This window comes from Zeus faber, assembly GCF_960531495.2.
Source record: "Zeus faber genome assembly, chromosome: 2".
In the NCBI taxonomy this organism is placed as follows: Eukaryota; Metazoa; Chordata; class Actinopteri; order Zeiformes; family Zeidae; genus Zeus; species Zeus faber.
Window position 1 is genome coordinate 28,300,853 of NC_137189.1, and position 25,615 is coordinate 28,326,467.

Sequence of the window (25,615 nt, forward strand, 5' to 3'; positions counted from 1 at the left end):
CAATACTACCGGACCTTTTGACCGGCAAGTTTATAATTTATTGGGGCTTGTTTTCAAAAGAAATTTTCCCAGGCTTAAACATCAAGTAGTCATGGGTAGTCACTAGTCACTAACTCACTTAGTCATTCAGTAGTGGGGGTCACGGTTGTAATCGGGGGTTATGGTCACATGTAAAGCTAGCAGGTGTTGCTACCATGTAGGCTAACAGTTGCCAGCTGCTCACTGACCCTAATAAGAAGGAATTAGGTGAGTTTGAAAAACCTTTGCATGGAACTACGGCTGGACCCGTCTAATCCTGTACAAATACACACACACACACACACACACACACACACACACACACACACACACACACACACACACACACACACACACACACACACACACACACACACACACACACAGACACACACACTAAAACGCATGCCCTTAAACACACACAAACGCTAAAAACACTAACAGACATGCACTGAGTGAGGGTTAATGCAGATCAGCTGGTGTGGTGTGTTGTGTTGTGTTGTTACAACTTTGATTTATTTCTCATAATAATGCTTCAAGATGTGCTGCTTTACTTCTAACATACACACAAAATACACAAAAAACATCTCAACACACACACGCACATACACCTGTGCACATACACAGAGTACCGGTGCACTCACACATGAAAAAAAACACGCAAACATTTGTAGTTAAAAGTGTTTATATGGATGTGGGTGGTGTTTAGCAGGAAGTGATTTAGTCAGATGGGAAGTCAGATGGGAAGTCAGCCGGCTCTGAGCTGCTGCCGGGTCAAAGCAGGCCTGAGAGCAAGATCTACTAATCCATCAATGGGTATATGGATAGATAGATAGATAGATAGATAGATAGATAGATAGATAGATAGATAGATAGATAGATAGATAGATAGATAGATGGATGGATGGATGGATGGATGGATGGATGGATGGATGGATGCCAAACTCCAACTCCATTAATATACAGAATAATAATCAATATGGACTAGAACACATACGCCTATTACTACACTACCCACAGCTCTTAGTGGTACCTTTCCAAACCCCCTGGCTCCTCAGGAGGGAAATGCTGGGCTTGGACCTGTGTCTCCTCAGACCGTTCAGGGGAAAGAACCTCTGCCAGGGGCCCGACCTGGGGGCCCCGCCCCTGCCGGGCTGGTACCGGTACTGTGGAGGGATCTGAGGCTCCCTGCAGGGGGTGCCGTGCAGCCCATCCGGGGCGGCGGGGGAAAAGGCGTAGCCAAGGCGGAAGTCCAGGGGTGCACGGGGGGAGGTGTAGCCCGGGCGGGGCTCCGGCGCTGGGGGAATGGTGTATCCCAGGCAGGGCTCCGGACGGGGGTCCTGAGGGGCGAGGCCATGGGGGAAAGCGTAACCCTGGCGGGGCTCCGGCGTCGGGGGGCAGCAGCTGGTGCGTCTCAACTGGCTGAGGCTGGAATAGGTGCAGCGCTGGGGGTGGAGCTGCAGGGGGCGCTGTTTGCCATCCGGCGGCAGGGGCGCGAAAAGGGGGCGGGGACTCAGCAGCTGCATTTCCTGCGGGGCGTTGATCCGCTGGGCGACGCGGGCGCTGAGCAGGCGCCGCCGCAGACTGCCCTCGGTGCGCGGCTGCAGGACGGCCATCTTGCGGGGGAGGAGTTCGTCACGATCCTCCTCCCGGGACGCCCAGCAGCCCGCCGCCACGCCCCTCCCAGCATGCTCAGTGCCCAGACAGTCCATCATCTGCACTGCTTGGTGAGCGATTAAATAATTGCCCTGTTTATCTGCTTGTCCGTCTGCTGTTAAAAGTTACTCGTAGCATTTCCTTACGGTTTGGGAGCGCCTTCACATTAAAAGTCCCAAATTCCTCCACAAAAAAAGCACAAAACAGAAATATTAATTCCTCCAAAAAAATATGTCCTGTCGAGTCCTGATCAATAAAACTCCTCAGCAAAAAGTGCCCAAAAAAGAAATCCCAAATCTTCCCTGAATGCCACAATAACAGCGCCAAACCTCTCTATGTCTTCAAATTTATCGCCCAAACTGAGGCCTGATCAAAATAAACTCAGTGATCGCGCCAATAGAAGTCCAGCCTCCCACAACAGAAACCCCAAATCTTCCCTGAATTTTACTATAAAAGCCCAAAACTTCCTTGGGCCCATAAAGAAACATTCATTCTGCAAAAGAAAATGTTGAGGAATAATCAATACAAACTCCTCAGTATTCTCTCAGAGAAACCTTTTAAACCCTACAGTATAAAAATCCAAAACTGATGCAGCCTCCCACAAGAGACACCCCAAATCTTCCATGAATGTCCAACAAAAGCCCCAAACTTCTCCAGGTCTTCAAATTAAAATCCCAAGCAGAAACATTCATTCTCTCCCCCCAAAACTCAGTCTCCTCCACAATAAAAGTCCATCTGTGAGTCCAACTTTCACAACAGAAAACACCTGAATCTTCCAGGAATTTCACAATAAAAGCCCCAAACTTTACGATAATACCTATGGATTAAAGCATGTGAATGTTGCAGTTCGTCACCATGGCATCATGGAGATTCTTCTGGTTCTGAGCAACAGAAGCGGCAGTTTGATTGGCAGCTTCAACAGCGAATCAGATCACTTTGATTGGTCCAAATTTTCTGTTAGTTGTTTTTACAGCACAAAATGCTGCATGTCGCTCCTCGTCCATCTTTCATCGCTTTCTCTTCATTCTCTTCCTCTTCCTCTTCCATCTGTCTTCCACTGCGCTTTCTCTCCCCTTTTCTCTATCTCTCTGCCCCCCCCCCTCTCTCTAATCTGTTAACAGGGATAATCCATGTCTGCAGATGGCCTCTACGGTACAGGTATTTACTGGGGCACACACACACACAGACACACACCCACACACACGCACGCACGTACGCACACACACACACACACACACACACACACACATACACACACACTACTATAGATATACTTCACTAACACAGAAATTAACTAAAAAATATTTATAAATATATAATTTATTTGAAATAATTTTTGTGATTGTGATGTGTGATTTTTTTTAAATGTGTGTATTTGTGGGTTTGCGTGGTAAAGAGTCTTTTAACCGGTATGTGTGCGTAAGTGTGGGGGTGTATAAGTGTGCGTTGCTGTATATTAGTGGGGTTAGTTTAGTTTTTGTGTATTGGTGTGTGTTTATATAAATGTGTGTGTGTGTGTGTGTGTGTGTGTGTGTGTGTGTGTGTGTGTGTGTGTGTGTGTGTGTGTGTGTGTGCATTAGTGTGTGTATTAGTGTGTATTCATGCGTAACTGTGTGTGTTTATATTAGTGTTTGTGGCTATATGTGTGTGCATGTTTTCATAACGCATGTGTATGGTTATAATAACTAAAATAAAAACATTTCGATTCCAAACAATATATATCTAGAATCATACAAGCGTTTACATTTGAGTCTCTCTCTCGCTCTCCCTCCCTCCCTCTCTCGCTCTCCCTTTCCCTTTCCCCCTCTCCATTTCCCTTGCCTCCATCAATCCATGTTTACATTTTGCGCACTATCATTCCTCCATCATTCTGCCTTTATTTGTCACCCCTCCATCATTCTCTCCATCCTTCCAGTTGTGTGCCTCCCTACGTGTTCAGACACGTGAAGGCATTCTGCAGCCCCCTCCCACACACACACACACCCCCACACACACCCACACACACAAATGCAGTAGTTTCCTGCTACAAACATTTTGAAACCTGAAGAAATAGCTGAAACATTCCTTCCCTGCGGAAATAAAGTAAGATGAAAAATACATATATACGTATATTATATTTACAATATAAAAAACATGAACGTCTGTATGATAAGAATGTGCTTTTTAGATAAATATAAGAATATGCTTATTGTAAGTATACTGGGAAGATTTAGAGTAACATACATCGAGTGGAAAAATAAATTATTCTAGATTAGATATATGCAGTGTTCTATTTCATTATTATTACAAGGGGTCCAGCCCCCGAAGTGGGCACCCCTTTTGATTTTGTCAATGAAAAATTGACATCAGTAGTCTATGAATATCATGTAACCCAGGTGCCTCATGACAGGATGAATCCAATTTGGATTCGGGGCAGTTCCAACATGCCATCCTCAGAGTTTGATCCAAATCGGTCCATTTTTTTGGGAGAAGTTAGAAAAAAATGCTGCATTTCTCATCTCTGCGATGGTCACGTGATAACACTGTGACCTATGATTTGTCACGGACAAGCGTGTCATGGCGTCGCTGGTGATGTGTAATCACTTCGCACATGTGCAAAAGGGCAGTGTGCAATGACTGCCTGACATTAAATCTGCAATTTGTAAATACTCCAGATATTTTATCTGCTCACTGGACTATTCGATTGGACATTAACTAATGGAATATAAGACACAAACTCTAACAGACTGTACAAGTGCAGATAATCGCTGTTAAACACTAGGTAGGTGTTGGGATTGAAACATAGATAATATAGTTTACAAGAATTGTAGTTAGTTGTAACAATAGCCATAAGCAATTACACAATTGTCACTAAAAGCACACCCCCAAAAAAGACCTAGAGAGAGGGAGAATGACCACCAACGTCAGATTTGTGAAGAAAATATCACTTACGTGTGTTTTCCATTACAGACAGTTTATTTGGTTGTTATCTACAGCATTGCAAATAAACCTTGAACATCATTACCTCACACACATCACACCAACTAGCCAGGAACCTGTGTATTGCTGCCTGCAGCTATATTTATTATTAGATGTGTTACCCTATTGTTATTGCTCTGACTTTTTTTATTTTTAATCTTGGTGTTGTTCGGGCTAAAAGTATCTGAAACACGACAACAGCAGTATGCAGAGACACGGTAGAAATTTGTGAAAAACTGCTTTGTGACGTCATCATCCAAGTTATACAAGTCCAAGCTTTGTCAGCTTGCATCAGCCACTTGGACTGCATAGCGTTCACAGGCAACCCACGTTGACAGACAACCCGAGCAGGGCTCAAGACTAACGGCGTCCCGTCGTCCCGGGGACAGTAGAAAATGCGTTTAGGATGAACAGAGATCTCCTCCGGGATGTCTCCTTAACCAAAGTTATTTTTAAATACATATTTCAGCCCACCAGGATAAAATAAATGTTTTTTAACACCAAAAATTATGCCGAATATCCATTTACTATTCGGTACCAGTTGCGCTCGGCTCACTCTCTCTGACAGTGAGTTGACACACACACAAACCCCGCTGTGTGTGTGTGTGTGTGTGTGTGTGTGTGTGTGTGTGTGTGTGTGTGTGTGTGTGTGTGTGTGTGTGTGTGTGTGTGTGTGTGTGTGTGTGTGTGTGTGTACACCCTCACTTCATCACACAATTCAGAAAGTCGCATCGGTACCATCCCCCTTGAGAGCCACTAGACATTGGTTTCTAACAGAAGTTGGTTATGGTCACTGCCCATCTCGTCACATAAAATGGAAAATACACATAATTACAGTGGGCGGCTTTTGATGAAGTTGACTGCACTGACAGCCTCATCGAGAACAGTCTCTTGATCTGCAGCATTTTCTTTATAGCCAGTGCTGCTCTGTGTATACTGCAGTGGACGGATGCTACTAGTGGAGTCACAGCTTTCACCCAGGTGATGACTCTGCTGTGCTGGCCCAGCATCGCACAGGCCCTATCAGTGCTCACTCCCACACATTTGGACCAATCAATCCCATTTGTAATTTTGAATGCGTTCAGAATGTCAAAAATGGCTTCAGCAGTTGAACACGTCGGTAAAGATATGCAAAACAGGAACTCTTCTCTTATCTCTCCATTGTTTTCATACCTTATATAGGCATGCAGGTTTGACAGATTTGTGATGTCTGTTGAGTCATCCAATTGGAGGGCATAAAAACGACTCTCGCATGCTCGTTATCAGCTATTCTGACACTTGATTGGCTTGCATGCCTTCTCTCCCAACATCTCAACATCTTTTTCTCTATCTCTTTTGTCTCAAGAAGAATTAAATTCTCTCCGATTTTATGTGGCCTACCAAGCTTGGCTATGAGTCGGGCGACCCGATAGGATGCTTCCACTGCCTTTGCGTTGTCGGTGCTTATACATGACATTTCGATGACTTTCTTCTTGCCCTGATACTCCTTGAGTTTATTTAAAAAAAATTAAAGTAGTGTGGACACAGTAGTGTGTACCGTTGATGTTTTGTCTCTAGGTGACGCTGCAGTTTACATGGCTTCAGAGCTTCGTTTGATCAAATCTCGGAACACACCACGTGCAGCAGTAACGGTTCATCTTCCGTGCCTGACCATAAAAATCCCAATGCAAAATATCCAGCGCCATACTTTCTCTGAATCTTTTTTTTTTTGTTTTTGCTCACCAAGATGGCGGCACATGCAGATGGGACTAACGTCAGACTTTTATGGATGACATGGATCCGTCGAACACACAGACAAGCTGAATAAGATGTTTATTTAGGGGAGTTCCAACATGACGCCGTTTGTGTTTCATCCAGATCAGTTCATTATTATGGATGGAGTTTGTGATCAATATCGCAACCTCACCAAGATGGGGCCACACACAGCGCACATGCTCAAGTTGACGTTTTACAAAGTGCCATAAAGAATTCCCCAAAATGGATTAATAATTGTGATAAATTCAATTTAATTAAATATTAGTGAAAAAATATTCATGATTATGATTTTAGCCATTATCATTCAGCCCTACTTCAGAATGATAACTGCCGTTAGTTGCATGTGGGAAACCCACCCACTGCCACAAACACCACCCGATCATAGAATTACAATGTAACCAGGCCGGAATGAAAAAACTTGTGCAGTTACAAAACACGGAACAGGAAGAGACAGCCGAAGCATAAGGGCCGAGTACCCTGGACCCTGCGTATTTGTGCCTGCAACTATATTTGTTACTGATATTAACTATATTATCATTATCATTATCATTGTTGTTGTTATTATTATTATTATTATTATTATTATTATTATTATTATTATTATTATTATTGTTGTTATTATTAGTGGTTCAGCCCGCAGAGCTAGAACCCTATTTTCTTTTTTTTTGGTTTTAGTATTTTTATTATAACACTGCTACTGGCAGATTTCCTTGTCTCAGGAGTCCAAGGAAAAATCTGCATTCTCCACTCCATTCGGGTTGTATCACTTTCACACACTTCCGTTCAGGTTGTTCGGTGCCCCAGTCACCTTTCAGAGACTCATGGACCGCGTCCTGCGTCTGCATGTGGCATACATCGCGGCCTACCTCGATGATGCAATCATTCACGGCGACACCTGGAAAGGCATATGCAGCATGTGGGTGCAGTGCTTGAGTCCTTGAGGCAGGCGGGGCTCACTGCCAACCCAAAGAAGGAGGTGAAGCAGTTCTTGGGGCTGTCTGGCTACTATAGGAGGTTTGTAGTGCCAGCAGGCGTTTGCGAGGGTAAAGTCAGCTCTCTGTGGGAAGCCAGTTTGTTTTACCCTCAACCTAACTTCTCTCTATCTTTCTGTCTGCAGACCGACACGTCCAACAGAGGGCTGGACGTGGTCTTGATCCAGGAGGTTGAGGGGACCGAGCAGAGGGTGCTGTACCTCAGCTGCAAACTTTCAGAGCGGGAGTCGAGGTACAGCACAGTTGAGAAGGAGTGTCTGCCAATCAAGTGGGTTCTCAGTTCCCTCAGCTATTACCTCCTGGGACGTACTTTCGCCCTCTGTTCGGACCACACCCTGCTGCAGTGGCTCCAACGCATGAAGGACACAAACGCCCGGATCACCTGGTGGTACCTGGCTCTCCAGCCCCTTAACTTCCGGGTGATGCATGGGCCGGCAGCGCAGATGGCCGTGGCTGACTTTCTCTCCCACCCCTAGGAATGTAGGCTGTCGACTGGACGGCTCCCCGGCTTAAGTCAGGCAGTGGGTGTATGTGCCGAACCAAGGAGCGTGGTTAAGCCGCGGCTGCAGACAGCAGCATGGCTTCCTTTCCGGCGGCCGCCCACCTGCCTCAAGTTGGCCGAGTCAGCACCTGCATGAGCTGATTGGTCTGCCTGCGGGGCAGGGAGCTTTCTTTTGTCTTTCGTTTGTCTGTCTTGCAGAGGGGGATCGGCACACAGGCTCGTCAGCTGACCAGGAACGGGAGCGGAAAGTCAGTCGACCTGCGCCCAAACTGATTATTGATTATTATTTATCCTTTTGGCCAGCAAGCCTTTCTGTTCATTATCATAATAAAACTCTTGCCATGTTGGCAATCTACCACCAACAGAAATATCTCCCTCCCTGAACCTCTCCCTACCTGTGGGCAGTGGAGACTCCCACAACGGTGATTGGTCCAGATATAAGTACACGGTGATCGGAAAAAACACATGATAAATAACATACTTCATTTGAAGTAAACATGTCTTCATTTATACACAATCTTTTTCCAAACCATTAAATCTACATTAAAAAAAACATGTCCCTCCACCCCGACGTCGCAGTGGACATGGTGGACTCGGAGCGACCCTCGATCATGACAGGTTTTACTCAGTGCAACCAACTAATTTGCATCCCCAGTCAGTAACAAAGGAGTGGACAGAACATCTATCCTTAGAGGTAAGTCACACTTGTGTTGCAGAAAAGAACAAAAAAATCTCAGAAACGTTATGAAACAAGTGAAAAAAACTGCACCGTTCAAAGTAAACTCAGAAAATTGTAACTCTTGCTGCATTTCAGAACTGAAACCTGGAAAACTGTAATACATTCCTAACATGAGTAAACGGGACCCCATGTACTGCAGCCTGCAGCTATATTATTATTTTTCTCCTTGGCATTTTTCCGGCTAAAAGTGTCTGGCGCACAGCAACTGCCGAACCCACGTACATGGTTGAGGTCTCTTGGGGGGCTTTTAGACATGTTGTGGCACAAGTGTGATCCAAATCGACGTACATTTGGAGTAGGAATAATTGAAAAATCATTGCAAAACTACCGGAAGTTGCAGAACGTTTGCACATCGCCGATACGCGAACAGCATTAATCTGGATTAAAGTGTCCGCCGCACAGCAACCCCTGAACCCATAGACATTGTTGAGGTCTTGTTGGATCCAGGAAGTTTCAGACATCTTCTTGTCTAACTTTGATCCGCATAAATCTATATTTGGAGCAGGAATTACGGAAAAAAACATTGCAAATTTAGCAGAAGTAGCAGAACGCTGGCGTACCGCGATTAGTTTGTGGAGCGAGTCACTTTGTGACATCATCCGATTTGTTATGTGCAGGTTGTGTCTTTGAGGGGACTTTCGCATTGGGTGAAGTGTGCAGTGTAGACTCCATTGGTGTGTAGTGGTTGCTTCGGATGTGCATTGGGTCAAGCAGATGCACTGGGAATAGACGATGCTGTGTTCCATGTAAACTCTGAAAATTGTAACTGCAGGCTGGATCCCTAAATATAGCCATATAATGGAGCTTTTCGGTCGGAATTCCCCTCAAGCCACTTGCAAGTGCGACGCCAAGACAGACAGCTTGAGCTGGGGCTGCGTTTGAAATCTTCTTCTTTCGGCTGCTCCCGTTAGGGGTCGCCACAGCCAATCATCTGCCTCCAATAAAACTGTAACTCGTTCTGTGTTTTACAAAACCCAGGAGACTATAATCGTTCAAAAAAGACGTTTTGGCACCGCAGAAAGTTCTTAGAACCAAGGACCTTTTCTTTTGTGTCCGCATTGCATCATCCAGGAACGATCGTAATTCTTAAAATACCGTTCTTCAGGGATATTTAAATTGAACGCCAGGAGAGCAACATGCAGTGACGTAAGTGCATATTGATTGGTCCACAGTGTTCGTAACTTTTGTAACTTGTGTTTCATAGAACCCTGAAAACTGTAATATGTACCTATAATGACTAAATTGGACCCTGTGTGTTGCTGTCTGCAGCTTTATTATTATTATTATTATTATTATTATTATTATTATTATTATTATTATTATTATTATTATTATTATTAATAATCATATTTTTCTCCACAGATTATGCAGTAAAAAACAATAGAATGTTTTTCAGTAGTATGACAGTAAAAGCAATGTAGTATCGCATACACAGATACTAGTTTGTGTAAACAAGTGTGAGTAAATATACACACAATGCACAGACACACACAGACACACACACACAGACAGACACACACACACACACACACATACACACAGGAAAAAACATACTAGCATACTGTAAAAGTTGCTCACAGTTATCAAACAACTGGACATCCGACACACACACACACACTTCCATGCACTTTTTGTTCATAGTACTACAGTAGTTGTATTACTATTAGTATATTATCAGTAGTAGTATTTGACTCAGTCTTACCTTTCAGGCAGAGCATCTCTCCTCTCTCTCTCTGTCTCTCGCTCTTCCTGTCTTCCGCCGACTCTGTGTTTACGGTTTCACAGAGTAGTAGCTAACAAAGAAACTCTGTCTCTCTCTGCTCTCCCACACACAAGTCCAAACACAACCCCCCACCCCCCACACCCTCCCTCTCTCCCTCTTTCTCTCTCATGCAACCAGGCACTAAGATGCATGGAGTCTCTCTCTGGATTCCTTATTTTTTACAGGACACACAAACTCACACACACACACACACACACACACACACACACACACACACACACACACACACACACACACACACACACACACACAAACTGTTGTGGTGAGTCAGGTGACTAGGCCTTCTGACCATTAACTGTGGAAGAACTTGAACTGACCTGAATGGAGCTCCAGTTCCCAGGTAGATACTGGAAGGCAGGAAGGAAGGAAGGAAGGAAGGAAGGAAGAAAGGAAGGAAGGAAGGAAGGAAGGAAGGAAGGCAGGAAGGAAGGAAGGAAGGAAGGAAGGAAGGAAGGAAGGAAGGAAGGAAGGAAGGAAGGAAGGAAGCAAGCAAGGAAGGAAGGAAGACAGAAGGGTAGATACTGGAAGATATATACTACATAGCCAAAAGTATGTGGACACCACACCCATATGTGCTTGTTGAACATTTAATTTCAAAACCATGTGGAGTTGTTCCCCTCTTTGCTGCTGTAACAGCCTCCACTCTTCTGGGAAGGCTTTCCACTAGATTCTGGAGCATGGCTGCGGGGATTTGCTTCCATTCAGACACAAGAGCATCAGTGAGGTCAGGCGCTGATGTTTGGCGATGGGGCGTGGCTCGCAGTCTGCGTTCCAATTCATCCTGAAGGTGTTGGATGGGGTGGAGGTCTGGGCTCTGTGCAGGCCAGTCCAGTTGTTCCACCAGAGTCAGGAAACCATTTCTTTTTCTGGACCTCGCGATGTGCACAGGGGTATTTTCATGCTGCAACAGAAAAGGGCCCTCCCCAAAATGTCGAAACAAAGTTGAAAGTGCATATTTCTCAAGTATTTTTTTGTATACTGTGGCATTAACATTTCCCTTCACTGGAATCAAGGGGCTGAGTCCAAACCATGACAACCAGCCCCAGACCATAATTCCTCCACCACCAAACTTTACAGTTGGCGCTCTGCATCCAGGCAGGTAGCGTTCTCCTGGCATCCCCAAACCCAGACTGCTCCATCAGACGCCAGATGGTGAAGCATGATTCATCACTCCAGAGAACGTGTTTCCGCTGCCCCAGAGTCCAATGGCGGCGTGCTTTACACCACTCCAGCCGACACTTGGCATTGTGCATGGTGATCTTAGTCTTGTGTGCAGCCGCTCAGCTGTAGAAACCCGCTTCATGAAGCTCACGACGAGCAGTTCTTGCGCTGACTTTCAGAGACTGTTCGGAACTCGGTAGTGAGTGCTGCAACCAAGGGCAGGCCATTGTTACGTGCAGCTCAGCGGTCCCCTCCTGTCAGCTTGTGTGGTGCATCGCTTCGCGGTGGAGCTGCTGTTGCTCCGAGACGTCTCTACTTCACAATATGACGGCGGCATCCTATGACGGTGCCACGTTGAAAGTCACTGAGCTCTCGAGTATGACTCATTCTATTGCAGATGTTTGTCTAAGGAGGTTGTACAGCTGTATGCTCGATTTGATGATCCTGTTAGTATTAATTAGAAGGGGTGTCCACATACCTTGGGCTATGTATCTGTATAGATATGATTGTATCGCCCTTTCGATATCAGGATATGAGACTAAGGTAGGAGAGAAGGAAATAAGATACCGGAATGTACTGTTTATCAATATAATATCATTATGACTTAAGAGGAGGTATCGTCTGGGATTCTGATAATCGTAATATAATTCAGTTTTCGAAACTTCTGGAGCATAAATATATATAAAATATGGAATATTGAATATTATAAATTATGAAATTCCAGGGGCTGTGTGATCAATGTTTTGGTGTTCTTATCAGGAACCTGGAGACGCCTATTGCTAAGCAACCGACAAACATCCCCTGAAGCAAACAATCAGAAGACACCCTGAAGTTTAGGAGGCTGTGACCTTTACACACACACACACACTTACACACACACACACACACACACACACATCCACACACACACACACACACACACACCTCCCTCTCTCTCCTCTCCTCTCTCTCTTCTCCTCTCTCTCTTCTTCCTCCTCTCCCCCTCTCTCCTCCCATCTCTCCTCCTCTCTGGGTTTTGGAGAAGAGAGGGGAGAGGCGGAGAGGAGAGAAAGACAGGCCTTGTCTTTCTCTCCTCTCCCCCTCTCCTCTCTTCCTACTGTCCCCCTCTCTTCTGTCTTCCTATCCTCCTCCCTCTCTTGCTCCTCCCCCCTCTCTCCTGTCTTCCTCTCCTCCTCTTCTTCTTGAAGCAGTGACAGAAATAACCTCATTAATCACCTTTAATAGGCTGACCTGAATAGAAGCACGCACGCGCACACACACCTGTAACCTTTTTTCAATGGTTTCTCAATCTCGTCCTGGATTAAACTTTGAATTTGCGTCTCATAAAAAAATATATTTAGAGTTTCAAACTTTGTTTTTTTTAAACAATTAGAAAGTTATTAGAAAAATGTGGATGTTAAAAATGTATAATGTAATATATATAATACTGTAACATGTTTATGTGTTCATAAAATCTTTATAATGTATTATTTTGTATTTATATTGTATTTATAATGCATTTATATTGAAGTTATAATCTATTTACATTATAATGCATATATTTATTGTGGTTGTTATTAATTTATGTAACTAAGTTTATATGAAGTGTAATACATTGTATTTGTATCGGGGTTTAGGTTGAATGGAATAACAATAATCAATAGAAAAAAATGCTTTTTATTTTATGACATTACATTAAAAACTATTGTATTTTGTTTATTTTGGTTTTCTTTCGTTAAAACTTCTGCGGCGTTGGGCGCCATCTAGCGGAAATCCAGTGGAATCATCTGGAGATCGATATGCTGTACACGCACACGCACACACATACACACACGCACACACACGCATATATATACAAATATATCGATAAATGTGTATATTAGTATGTATGGATATGTATGTATGTATATATGTACGTATGTATATATGTTTATATGTGTGTGTGTGTGTGTATATATATATATATATATATATATATATATATAAATAATGGTTATGGATTAATAATAGGTTACTTTCGAACACAAAGGGTGTAATCTCTCTTCGAATGCAATAGGAGAGTTAAAAAAAGAATGAAAACATTTTTTAAACATGTCTTTTGATTTTGGATGAATTAACTGATCAGCTTGTGTGAGTTGTCTTTCGACCTCTAACAGGGAACCTGGGTTGGAGTCATCCTGAAATCTCTCATGTCCTCCAGCTGGGATGGGGAGATGGAGGCGAAAGAGAGGAAACTAAATAAAGGGGTGAGCAGAGGGGCGGGAGGTTTCAATTTCGATAATGTGTTTCTTTAAAAACATGGTGTTAGGCACTGCACACGGTTTTTCGGAGAAATTTGGTCTCATTAATTATCATATCTTATGAATATAGTTCTCTAATTGATCTCATCAGTCGTTTAGTTTTCTGGACGGAGAACTCATTTCAGAGTTGGAAAAAGATAAACTGTGCACTTCAGAATCTGTTATTTACAAGCTGTAATTCCTAACCTGTCCACAAGAGAACTATTTTAAAGGGACGTAATGAAAACTCCCTTTTTCAGCGCTTGTGCGCACACATTTGGGTCCCTGATGGGCCTGCTAACTCACAAATCCACGGTAGGTCGACTACCGCGGCCCACAGTACGCTCCGCGGTTTTCCAAAACAAAACCAGAGCGAGGATTGCTTATTTCTCACCTCAAATTTGTTCGGAAACAGATTTGGGTGTACTGATGAGGTGAAACCAGTGAGAGTTACCGAGTAAATACAACCGCGCACGGAAGCAATGCTCAAACGCCTCAAACTCAAATCCCATTGGCTCACAGAACTAGGGGCCTTGGGAGGGTGCCTCCTCCCACTGAAACGGACAGTTTTCAGACAGGGTGGATTGAACACATGTTAGAATGGCGCGAATGTAAAATCTGCGTGGTGGTTTCAGCAAAAAATAAATAAGAACACGTTTTGGGGACCTCTAAGACCATATATTAACTTGTTGAAAAGGAGCATAATAGAGTATGCCCACTTTAACAGGTTTAACGGCGACAAGGCTTCCCAAACTGGCAGCCTCCTAGCGGTCATCAGAAGAATTGCAGGGGGTCCGTTGCAAAATAAACACAAATGAATAATTTTATTCAAACATTCCTGAAACTGATTTCAGTCACAAATCAAATGCATACATCACTGCTGATGTTCACTTTAAACAATATACAAATAAATAAGATTCATAAAAGTAATCACCGAACAAAACATTTTAAATCCCAAAACCTCATCTCACACGCAGAATATTTCCAATGATCCTTCCGCTTGGCAATTCCCAGTTTGATAGCTGAATAAAATGTTGATTTAAAAAACATTGTTTTAAATAGAGTTAATTGGGCCCAAGATCGGGGGTGTCTGCACACCTGTTGCTCATTCGAGCAATCAACGAGCACAGGTAAAGTCACCCATCCCCACAGACAGACGGGAGGAGCCCTTGTCATGACATGTTTCCATCTGCTCCCGGCTTGTTCCATCTTGCCCACTCTCTACAATGAACTTGTACGTTGCAACGCTTTCATGCCCCTCAGGTGGCGTGCGGCAAGCATAACTGCCACACAGTGTAAAGTTATCCTGACCAAATATAAACAGTATGTGTATGTATGTATATACATGTTAAAGTCAAAGAAAGTACACTTTAAAGTAAACATTTATATACATTTTATATAAATTATTTTAAATCATTAGAAAATAGAGAATGAATAAACTTTAAAATATTATATTCTTCTATATTCATTAATGTGAATTATATACAATATAGATCCGTATAAAGTAATGTATTCTGGTAAACATATGAACATACAGTATATTTATTCATTTTGCAGCAGGTATGAAGAGACCGTGCAGGTCCATGTGAACGTGGGCGTCGATCGACGCTCGAGCAATTTCCTTCATGTTTCTGGCGTCAAGGACAAGAAGGAATGAAGAAACAAAGGGATCAGGAGAGATGACGGAGGAGAGGATCACTCCTGAAACACACAGATCAATACACTGATCAATAACCTGATAAATAAATAGGTTGATAAACTCATTGATAAACGGGTAAATAAACAAAAAGGTTAATAACCAGTCTTTACTGGGTCTTGACTGGGTCTTTTTTGAGTATTTACAGGGTCTTGGTTGAGTCTTTGCTGGGTCTTTAATGGGTCTTTACTGGGTCTTTATTGAGTCTTGATTGGGTCTTTAGAGGGTCATGAGTGGGTCTTTATTGGGTCTTTGCTGGGTCTTTACTGGGTCTTTACAAGGTGTTTACTGGGTCTTCACTGGGTCTTTACAGGGTCTTTAATGCATCTTTGTTGGGTCTTTACTGGGTTTTTACTAGGTCTTTACTGGTCTTTACTGGGTCTTGATTGGGTCTTTACAGGATCTTGATTAGGTCTTTACTGGGATTTCACATGGTCTTGGCTTGGTCTTTATTGGATCTTTATTTGGTCTTTACTGGGTCTTTATTTTGTCTTTACAGGGTCATTACTGGATCTTCACAGGATCATTATTGGGTCTTTACTGGGTCTTTAATGGGTCTTTACTGGGTCTTTACAAGGTGACTACGGGGTCTTTACTGGGTCCTTACAGGGTCTTTACTGCATCTTTGTTGGGTCTTTACTGGGTTTTTAGTAGGTCTTTACTGGTCTTTACTGGGTCTTGATTGGGTCTTTACAGGATCTTGACTAGGTCTTTACTTGGATTTCACATGGTCTTGGCTGGGTCTTTATTGGATCTATATTGGGTCTTTACTGGGTCTTTATTTGGTCTTTACAGGGTCATTACTGGATCTTCACAGAATTGTTATTGGGTATTTACTGGGTCTTTATTGGGTCTTGACTGGGTCTTCACTGGATCTTTCAGGGTCTTAGTTCTGTTGAGGAACGTCAAACTGTCCTCCAGGAACCCTTCTTGAACCCAAGTCCGTTCTGTCTTGACAGAACTTGTCCTAAATGTCTTCCTCTAGGGAGAGGCAGTGTGACATCACTTCCTGTTCCTCACCGTCGTCCTCGTCCTCTGCGCCGGGCGAGGCCACGAACACCGGCTCTGAGGGGAAGCAGTTCTCCTCCTTCCACTCCAGGTGAGTCCGGGTCTGGATGTCAAACTTGGCTATCTGGGGATGGGGACACTCCTCTGTCACTCTATCACTCTAACGATCCAATACTTGTTCACTTTCACACCATCCCTCTATCAAAGTGGTTTTACGAACATGTACAGCCTGAAAACATTAGGATGAAGTTTAAAATCAGAGTGTGCTACCTTGTTGGGGTGAGGAGACCACTCCATACGCGAGCCGTAGAAATAACGGTATTTTCTACCGTTAAATTTGTAGTTAATTCCCGGCAACTCCAGGCCTGTAGGGGGCGCGCCGTTAACAACTTCAGTTAAACAAGTCAGAAACATGGAACAGTCGATAAGCAATCATTCAGGTCAATTGTTGGATTTCATTGACAAAGAAATCTCAATAATAAAACTCAATAAAATAGAGTTTAATATTATCATTAAACAATCATTAGATCATCCTTTCATTGACAACGAGATAACGGCTGCAGAAATAACACCCCACAGTGACACCACTGTCTTGTTAAACACTAACAACCTCAAAAACATGTAGAACTGTGCTTATTATTATGGCCTTGATAGTCAGAAACCCGTCAGTCGACTGAGATTCTTCAAGTCGAGCAGCTGTTTTTCTTTTTTCCAGTCAATGTGCATTACAACAGGATAAAACAGATAGAAGCTTATAAAACAGCACAGGGATAGCATTTCAATGAGATTATATGAAATTATAAATAAGAGCAATCATAAATATATTTTCATGTGTATGAATCGTCCGTGTCTGGACACAGACGTGAACACAGCGCTCTGTGCGTCGCAATTGCCGTGCCCCCTTCCTCCAAACAAAACAACTAAAAACAATGTGGGGACGGGGCACGGAGGAACGGGGCACGACTCGTTGACTCGTCAAGATTATTCTCTGCGCATGACGCATGGAGAGGGGGTGACGGGGGAGAGAGTCACGGAGAAAGTGTCCCCATAACGCACGTTCCATACCCTTTCATACGCACTTGTTTCATTCCACGTAAAATAAAAACGTTCCCCCCCTTGGGTGGCACCCTAGGCGGCCACCTATCTCCCTTATAGGAAGAGCTGGCCCTGCCGCCCCCCTCACCCCCGAAAAGTCGAGTGTTCGTATGTTCGTACAGCCGACTCCTACAGCGCTAGACTCTTTTTACAGAGTGACTCGTCAAGAACCACCAAAAAAAAGAGTCGAACGTTCCATCACTATGAATAGTCGTGACTTTCAGAGTGAAACTTGACTTGATGAACGCGGAGCTGCTGTTCTGCTGCAACTGATGGATTACAGCGCAGAGGTCAGAAAACACGACTCGAGAGGATGTGTTGTTTTGTTTTTTGGCTCTGACCTTGGAACAGGGTGTCTGGTCGGCAGAAGATGGATCCGTCCTTCTGGACCACGGCCTGAGCTGTGGTGTCCTTCAGCGACACCAGGTTGGTTCCCACGGCAACGTCCTGGAAACCACAGTAGTATTATTATCAGGGCCGGCCCTGTGTATCGGCCATATAGGACGTATAGGGCATGTAGGTGGTCCGCCTAGGGCGCCAATCATCCATGGTGGGGCCAATCCAAGAAGAGGAAAGACATGAAAGTAAAAAAAAAAAAGGAAATTTTTTTTAATATACAAATTTTTTTTGAATTCAGTTTTTGAATACAAAATATAAAGAAGTTGGGCACCTCCAGATGTTAATTTTTATGTTTCAAGAAAAATACAATTTTGGCCGCCCCAAATTCTGCCTGGCAGGCGGCTGCTCTGCTCTGATCTCAACCAGGGACTGTAAGGGGGTAGACTGTATCAGGAGAACTGGACGTTCCCAGATTGATGCTTGACATTGGGGCTTATACAACAGAGAACATTGTGGGGTTTGGCGGTGCTAACCAAACGATAGTTCCGTTGGGAGCCGAAACCCAGTTCGTCCCCCTGCCGAGCAGCTCCCAGCCACCCCGGGGGCTCAGATGTCCAGACAGAACGGATGGCCGTGTCCCTTTTGTAGAACTTTTCTCTTGGTTTCTCAGTTTCTAAACGTTACAACCAGCAACAAAGTGTACACCTCTGCATCCCTCTCCCTCATTCTTCTCCGTCAGCCTGCTCTCCAGACCCCGCCCTCTCAACACCTTGGCCAATCACCCTCTTTTCTGACACCTCTCCCTGACAAGATGAACTTATGCAAATTACACAACCCACCAATCTACTGGACTCCCTGAACCCCCCAAAACCCACTGGAACCCCTGAACCCACCCACCCTCTTTTTGGTTTTACCCAATAAAGACCCAGTCAGGTGGAGCCTAGTGGCCAGAGCTAGTCACTGCCGCCCCAGAGCAGTTTTAAAAGTTAAAGGCTGATTTCCACGCACCTTGGGGATGCTGAGGGGGAGGACGAACCTCTGGCAGAGTGGTGGCGAGAACAGCTTGTTGCTCTGGACGAAGTGGCTGGTGTCCTGCTGGACATTGTCAATGTAGAACATCTGGTACAGGTGGCTGTTCTCGTAGCAAATCAGGTCAAAGGTCACCTGCTCATCCTCCTCGAAAGCGTTGATGTGGTGGAATGTCACCAGCGCATCGCCGTAGTAACGGGTGGAGACCGCCTTGCCCGTTTGCCTGTCGATCAGGTGGAAAACCGTCTGTCCAATGGACAGACAGAAAATGTGCTTTGAATATAGGTTTTTTTAATTTTACGTGTTTTAATATATTTATTTTGAAAAAAATCCTAAATCTGGCTCCGCCCACCACGTCGTCCTTGTAGAACTTGAGACAGCTTCCCCAGTTGACTCCTCTGAAATAGGCCGTGGCCAGTTTGACAATGTCCAGTTTAAAGGGCTGTTCCACAAACACGATGTAGTTCTCCGTCATGCCGAAGCTGTGGAAGTATCCTGGGAAGAGTGAGGAGCGGAACGGGATGGAGGCCACCCGCTCCAACTTCCTGAGGGCCGGTTTCCCCCTCTTAGGGTCTGGGGAAACGGGTGAGGAGGAGGGTTAATATGAGGGAAGGGGTGGTGGTCTAAACCCTTCCAGTCTTAAGTAATACAAGCGTAATACACCTTTCCAGCGTCTCATGCTAACTGTGTTAGCTCAATCCATTGCTGCACATGGGATCAGCTCGCCTAGCTCCTGTGAATTTAGGGAAATACACCCTCAAGCATCTCATGTTAATTGTGTTAGATCAATGCATAGCTGCAGACGGGATCAGCTAGCCTAGCTTCAGCGAAATCAGGAAAATGACACCTTCCGGCAGCGTTATTTACACAATACATTCTTAGGTCTTTATGACAAGTTATTTAGTTTATGACGAGAACATAAAACCCTAAAACCCGGGTGATGGTACCTGAGGCGTGGGCAGGGACCTTGAAGATGACGTAGTGTGGCATGCCCCAGCCCATGATGGCGGTGCCCATGTTGTAGGTGTTTCCCTGGGGGTCGTAGTGCGGGTGAGCAGTTGCCAGGTTGATGGCGATGTGGTTCCTGTAGTTGATCTGGAAGGAAGGTCACTACAAGTTTACACCAAAAACACCAAAACGATTCAGTTAAGGTCAATGATAATGAAAACCACCAAGTTTGTGGAAATGTTTGAAAGTGAGTGTGAATATTTTGTGAATGTTGTGTGTGTGTGTTTGTGTGTGTGTGTGTGTGTGTGTGTGTGTGTGTGTGTGTGTGTGTGTGTGTGTGTGTGTGTGTGCGTGCATGCGTGCGTGCATGTGTGTGCACGTACCCTGTTCACGGTTTCCAGGGTAATGGGGTCGATCTGGTTCATGAAGTTGACCTCTGATGAAGCGTAGTAATCTTGACCGTAGCGCACAATGTTGATCAGGTTGTTGTCAGTGAAATCTGAGATCACACTGCGGAAGTGGCTCAACGCCCTGTGGGGGGTGAGGTTTTGCATGTTTTATTATGATATACAGTGGTACCTCGACATACGACTGCATCTATTTACGACTAATCCAAGATACGAGTGGCGATAGTCGCGAAAATATGTATCGACTTGCGACCGACTGCTCCAAGATACGACCGTGGAAATTTGCAGTTGGCGCGTCCGCGGCCAGTCAGCAGTCAGTCAGCAGTCAGTCAGTGGGCGACCTATTGTGTGTGCACGTAGTTTCGTGGCTTATCCATATATTTTTTTCATATTTACTGTGTTTGTGTATTTTGTTTATTTTATTTTATTTTTATTTTTTTAACCTGTGCTGTCAGCATGCTGGGCATACGACACAGAGTATTTGTATGCTATTGCATCCAGGACAGAGTTAGTCTGCAAGAGGAGTTCAACTTCTCAACCTGCAATGCAACTCTTTATTAATTCTTAAATCATCAAGAACTGCTGCAGTAACTCTGTCCTGTGGATGCCCTGTAGAAGAGCACAGTTTTGGTTATGGAGAGCCACCACCAACCCCCCCCTTTGGAGAACTATTTATCATGTTTGGGTCTATAAACAACTGATCACTACTCCAAGAGGGGAAGAATCACCACGGTGAGACAAATAAACATAGAAACAAACAACATTTACACAAAAACATGAACAATGGATGACAACATGCATTGAAAAACTGAATTAGGTCCAGGGAAACTGGAACTACAACTAGTCCCGTGGCCACTTCCTGTCAAAGTTATGGCAGTAAATAGGAGAGGAAAGGAGAGGAAAGCACCCCCGGTTGCTGGGGTGCACTCCAAGCAGGTGTGCGTGCGTGTGTGCATGTGGTATTTTGTTTATTTTCACCCTTCATGATTTCATAATTTATATGGGAAACATTGCTTCGACATACGACTGCTTTAACATACGACCGTTCTTATAGAACCAATTACAGTCGTAAGTCGAGGTACCACTGTATTATATAGTAATGCATGCTCTAAGGAATACTCCATTCTGATTGGTCGTAAGTGGCGACCAGCGGTCAGTTATTTCTGAATAACAAGGTCTGGTTTCAGGTCCAACGTTTCATGTCATGGCGATGGTTTCATTTGAAGAAGAACAATCATTTATTACTCATCTCGCGGATGCACTGCACTCAACACACGCATACAGGGAGTGGTCATGACCACAAACAGGCAGAGAGACACCAGTCTCCCTGTGTGTGTTTGTGTTTGTGTTTGTGGTCAACTAAACAAAAAACAAGTGAAGACAATGTCATGTGACAAGAGGAAGTTCCGCTTTTTCTGATGGATATGTTTCATATTAGACATTAACCACATGCAGAGTTAGACATTGGTTTTAGACTAAATGGAACAATCAATAAGGAGAGTCACTTTAATCACTATACACAGTTGTCAAAAGAGGCTTACATATGTTAAGGGTTTCATTTGGACAGGAAAGGATAGTTCAGGCACCACCAGACATTCAAAGCCACAATCAAAGTCCCCCCATGTAGCTTTAAGGCTTTCAGATGTCACCTAAAGAGTTTGTATATATGTGTGTGTGTGTGTGTGTGTGTGTGTGTGTGCGTGTGCGTGTGCGTGTGCGTGTGCTTGTGCGTGTGCTTGTGTGTGTGCGTGTGTGTGTGTGTGTGCCTGTCACCGTGAGAAGATGTTATTGCAGGGGTCGGGGTAGATCATGGTTCCGAACTCGGACACCACAATGCGATTTGCCTGAATGTTCCTCTTGTAGCTGTTGCTCTTCAGGAACTTACTTCTGTAGAACACCTCACCTGGAACAACAGGCGTTCACAACAACAAGGTCACAAAATCACAACATAACAACATCACGACAACATTACAACAACAACAATATTGCGACAAAACAACTGCAAAATCACACATAAGGGAGCGATGGGGGAGAGGTCACGGAGAAAGTGTCCCCATTACGCACGGTTTCATTCCGTACACACTTCTTTCGCTCCATAAGGAGACATCAAATAAAATAACCCACATCTAAAATGAAAACACAGTGTTCTAGCTTGACGATCGTTCCATCTCCGTACCAAATCAAATGACAAAAGTCTGAGTCGGGTACAGCCCTCGTATTGTTATTCTCGAAACCCCTGCGCTCCAAAGACATTACTACAAGACCGCAGATTGTTCAGTTCTTAGCGATAAGACAAAATCTTAATCGATTAAATTCTTATTAGCAATGAATCGATAGTCCATTAATGATTATAATCCACAATATCACAAAAACAAGAAAACAACATCACAAAACAAAAACATCACAACGGCAGAAGAACAATATCACAACAAGACAACAATATCACCAAATCACAACTCAACAACATCACAACAAACAACAATGTGTGTGTGCATGCCGTTCTTGAAGGTGAAGCTGTGGATGAGTGACAGTCCATCAAACCAGTGGTTGTAGGAAGAGTCTCCAATAGAAAACAGACCGGGGCCGTTTCTCAACAGCGCCCCCTGCAGCCAGCAGGGGATTTTACCTGCACACACACACAAACGTTCCAATGAGAATATCCCCTTACACTTCCAATGTGTGACATTCAGCCACTAGGTGGAGCTCTAGTCCATCATAACCTGGTCAAGACAAACTCCAAGGAACTCCAAGTCGGAGTGTATCTGGAGTTTTATGGTTCCAGAAACAATCAGAACTCTGACTTTCTTTTTTGGACGGAAACAAGAGACAAAATGGCTGAAACTACAACCGACCACCTGAGGGATTCACTGGAAACTGGAAACAAAGGATAAAAGTAATATTGGCAACGTAGCCTACGATTAATCTGTAGATTTAATAAAAAATTGTATATTCTAATCAATTTCAATTGAGAACAAGACATTGTGGGATCGCAAGTAATTGCTCACTAAATGATTTTAAATTATTATTCATCTCAAATTATTGACCCTTTCCCAACAATGTACTTTGAAAAACAGCAGATGGAAAAGCACATATGTATGTGACAAATAATCTCTTGAACTTGAACTTGAATTTGAACATGCATAACCCAAAAACATTGAATGCTTATGAATGTTTCTAATCCTATGAAAAATATGTGGGAAAAATATCAAATATGTTGTTTTTTTAACAAAATAATCTAATGGATTACCACTTTAATGTTTCCTGTTTTTTCCAAGTTAAGAACCAGAACCAGCAGAAGTGGTTTTAACAAAACTTGATCGTCAAAAGTAAATTATAATTGACATTATAATATATTGAAAAGGGCAACCACTTCTCCGCTTGGTTTCATCCTGTCCGGGGTTATTTTGCCAATAATGATTATATATTATGATTATCTATTATCCTTTACCTATTATGAGGGCTCCAGCCGGGCAGGAACGCGATTGTTTTTGTTCAGAACGAAAGGGAAGTTAAAGTGTATGGTGCTCAGAAAACGTCGAACCCACAGACAAAAATGATATGTAGTTGTATGTGGGGCCATCCAGAGACACTGTCGTCCAAGTTTGATCCACATCGGGCTAAATTTGTGGATGGAGTGAGTTTTTTAACCCCTGTTCAGGTCAGGTGAAAACTCCCGGTCACTCCCTAACAAGATGGATGAAATAAGACTGAGGATCACTTCGCACTATATGGATATCTGTGTGACGATCATTACAGAGACTCGGACCTGGACAGCACCATTCCTGACGCGGCTATCGAGCGAGCAGGCAGCTCTTTACCGAGCAGACAGGACTGCAGACTCCGATGGGAGGAGAGAGCATATATGATAGTAATGACTGATGTACAACGGCAGACATTGTTGGGACACACTTTTCCCCAGACAGAGAATCCCTGGCTTTTAATTGCAGACCCTTCTTTGTCACATCTGACTGGAAATGAATTTGTTTGAAATAGGAGGAGGCATTCAAGTGGCGACAGGGAAGAGTCAAAGTTGTTACATACATTTGTATTCATCCTTAAATATTAAGCCAAAATCCAAATTAATATAATCTACAGTAAACGTTATATTTCATAGTCAAAGCCAGTTTTGTTGCCATTATAACATACGTGTGTATTCCATTACTACAATTCATTTTGTTACATGTCATCCTGAATTGTAGTAAGGTAAAACATTATAGCCTTAATAAATTGTTCAGTACTGCAAATAGGGCTTGTACATTGTTTATTCACACCGTCACACAGTCACACCGACTAACTGGACCCTGTGCATTGCTGCCTGCAGCTTTATTTATTGTTATTATTATTATTATTATTATTATTATTATTATTATTAATACTATATAAAGTCCCCTCTTGTGATTTTAAGACTGACAGAAGCAACATTAATCCACAATGATGGATGAATAAGGCCAGAGAAGAAAATTTGCACAGTAAATTATCCTTATTGTGAAAAGATAAAATCAGTATCTTTAATGTGACCTCCCTTCTTGAATGGCTTTAAAATGAATTCCCTGAAGACGCCCAACAGGTCAGATCCACCAGTTTTAAAGACATGTCACAGTATTCTTCTATTTCATTCTTACCTCTGACCGTGGCTTTGACGGGCTCCGGGGTTTCCGTCCCATTCCGTGCGATAATGGACTGCATGCTGCTGTGTGTGTCCGGGTCCGCTACGCAGCTCTTATATAAGGGGACGCCCCACCCGATCAAAATCCTCTCAACTTGCGGAGCCCATAGTGGACTTTGGATTTTCTGTCAAGTTCAGTTATTATCATTCAGTTCACATTCGTTTTTTTGTTGTTTTTTTCGCGTATCAAAATAAAAGCCGGCTCCTTTGGCCGAATCGAAAACATATTGATCGTGTTGGGTTGATGTCATTTTTTTTAATGACCTGGTTCATGTTTTTATTCTTTTTTGGACATTTGTATTTTTTTTTTCCAGATCTAAGCTTTTTTTTTACTTTGCTAAGTTGTAAAGCTGTTGTGGAAAGTAACAACGTATCTTGTCAGCGTAGGCCTACTGCACTAAGTACATTTTAAAGTAAGAATATTCCCTTTTAAAGCACATTACTTTTGTTTTTTCAATCAAAATTTCGATTTATATATGTGTATATAGTGTATATATATATACATGAATATATACATATATCTATATATATATACATACATACATACAATATAGATTCATACATACAATATAGATTAATGTCATACAGTATACTGAACATGTATG

At 43.4% G+C, this 25,615-nt stretch overlaps 1 protein-coding gene across 1 annotated transcript; it reads right to left on the reverse strand.

Annotated features, from left to right (window-relative positions):
- Positions 1 to 15,368: 15,368 nt before the first annotated feature.
- Positions 15,369 to 25,030, reverse strand: bco1l (beta-carotene oxygenase 1, like; the record flags this gene model as incomplete). The annotated part of the gene is made up of 11 exons (XM_080023830.1): positions 15,369 to 15,523; positions 16,539 to 16,650; positions 16,797 to 16,891; positions 17,963 to 18,068; positions 18,969 to 19,235; positions 19,342 to 19,562; positions 19,937 to 20,084; positions 20,321 to 20,468; positions 22,118 to 22,247; positions 22,842 to 22,970; positions 24,967 to 25,030. 11 exons carry the CDS (start codon positions 25,028 to 25,030, stop codon positions 15,369 to 15,371), a joined length of 1,575 nt encoding a protein of 524 aa, XP_079879956.1.
- Between the last annotated feature and the right edge of the window lie 585 nt (positions 25,031 to 25,615).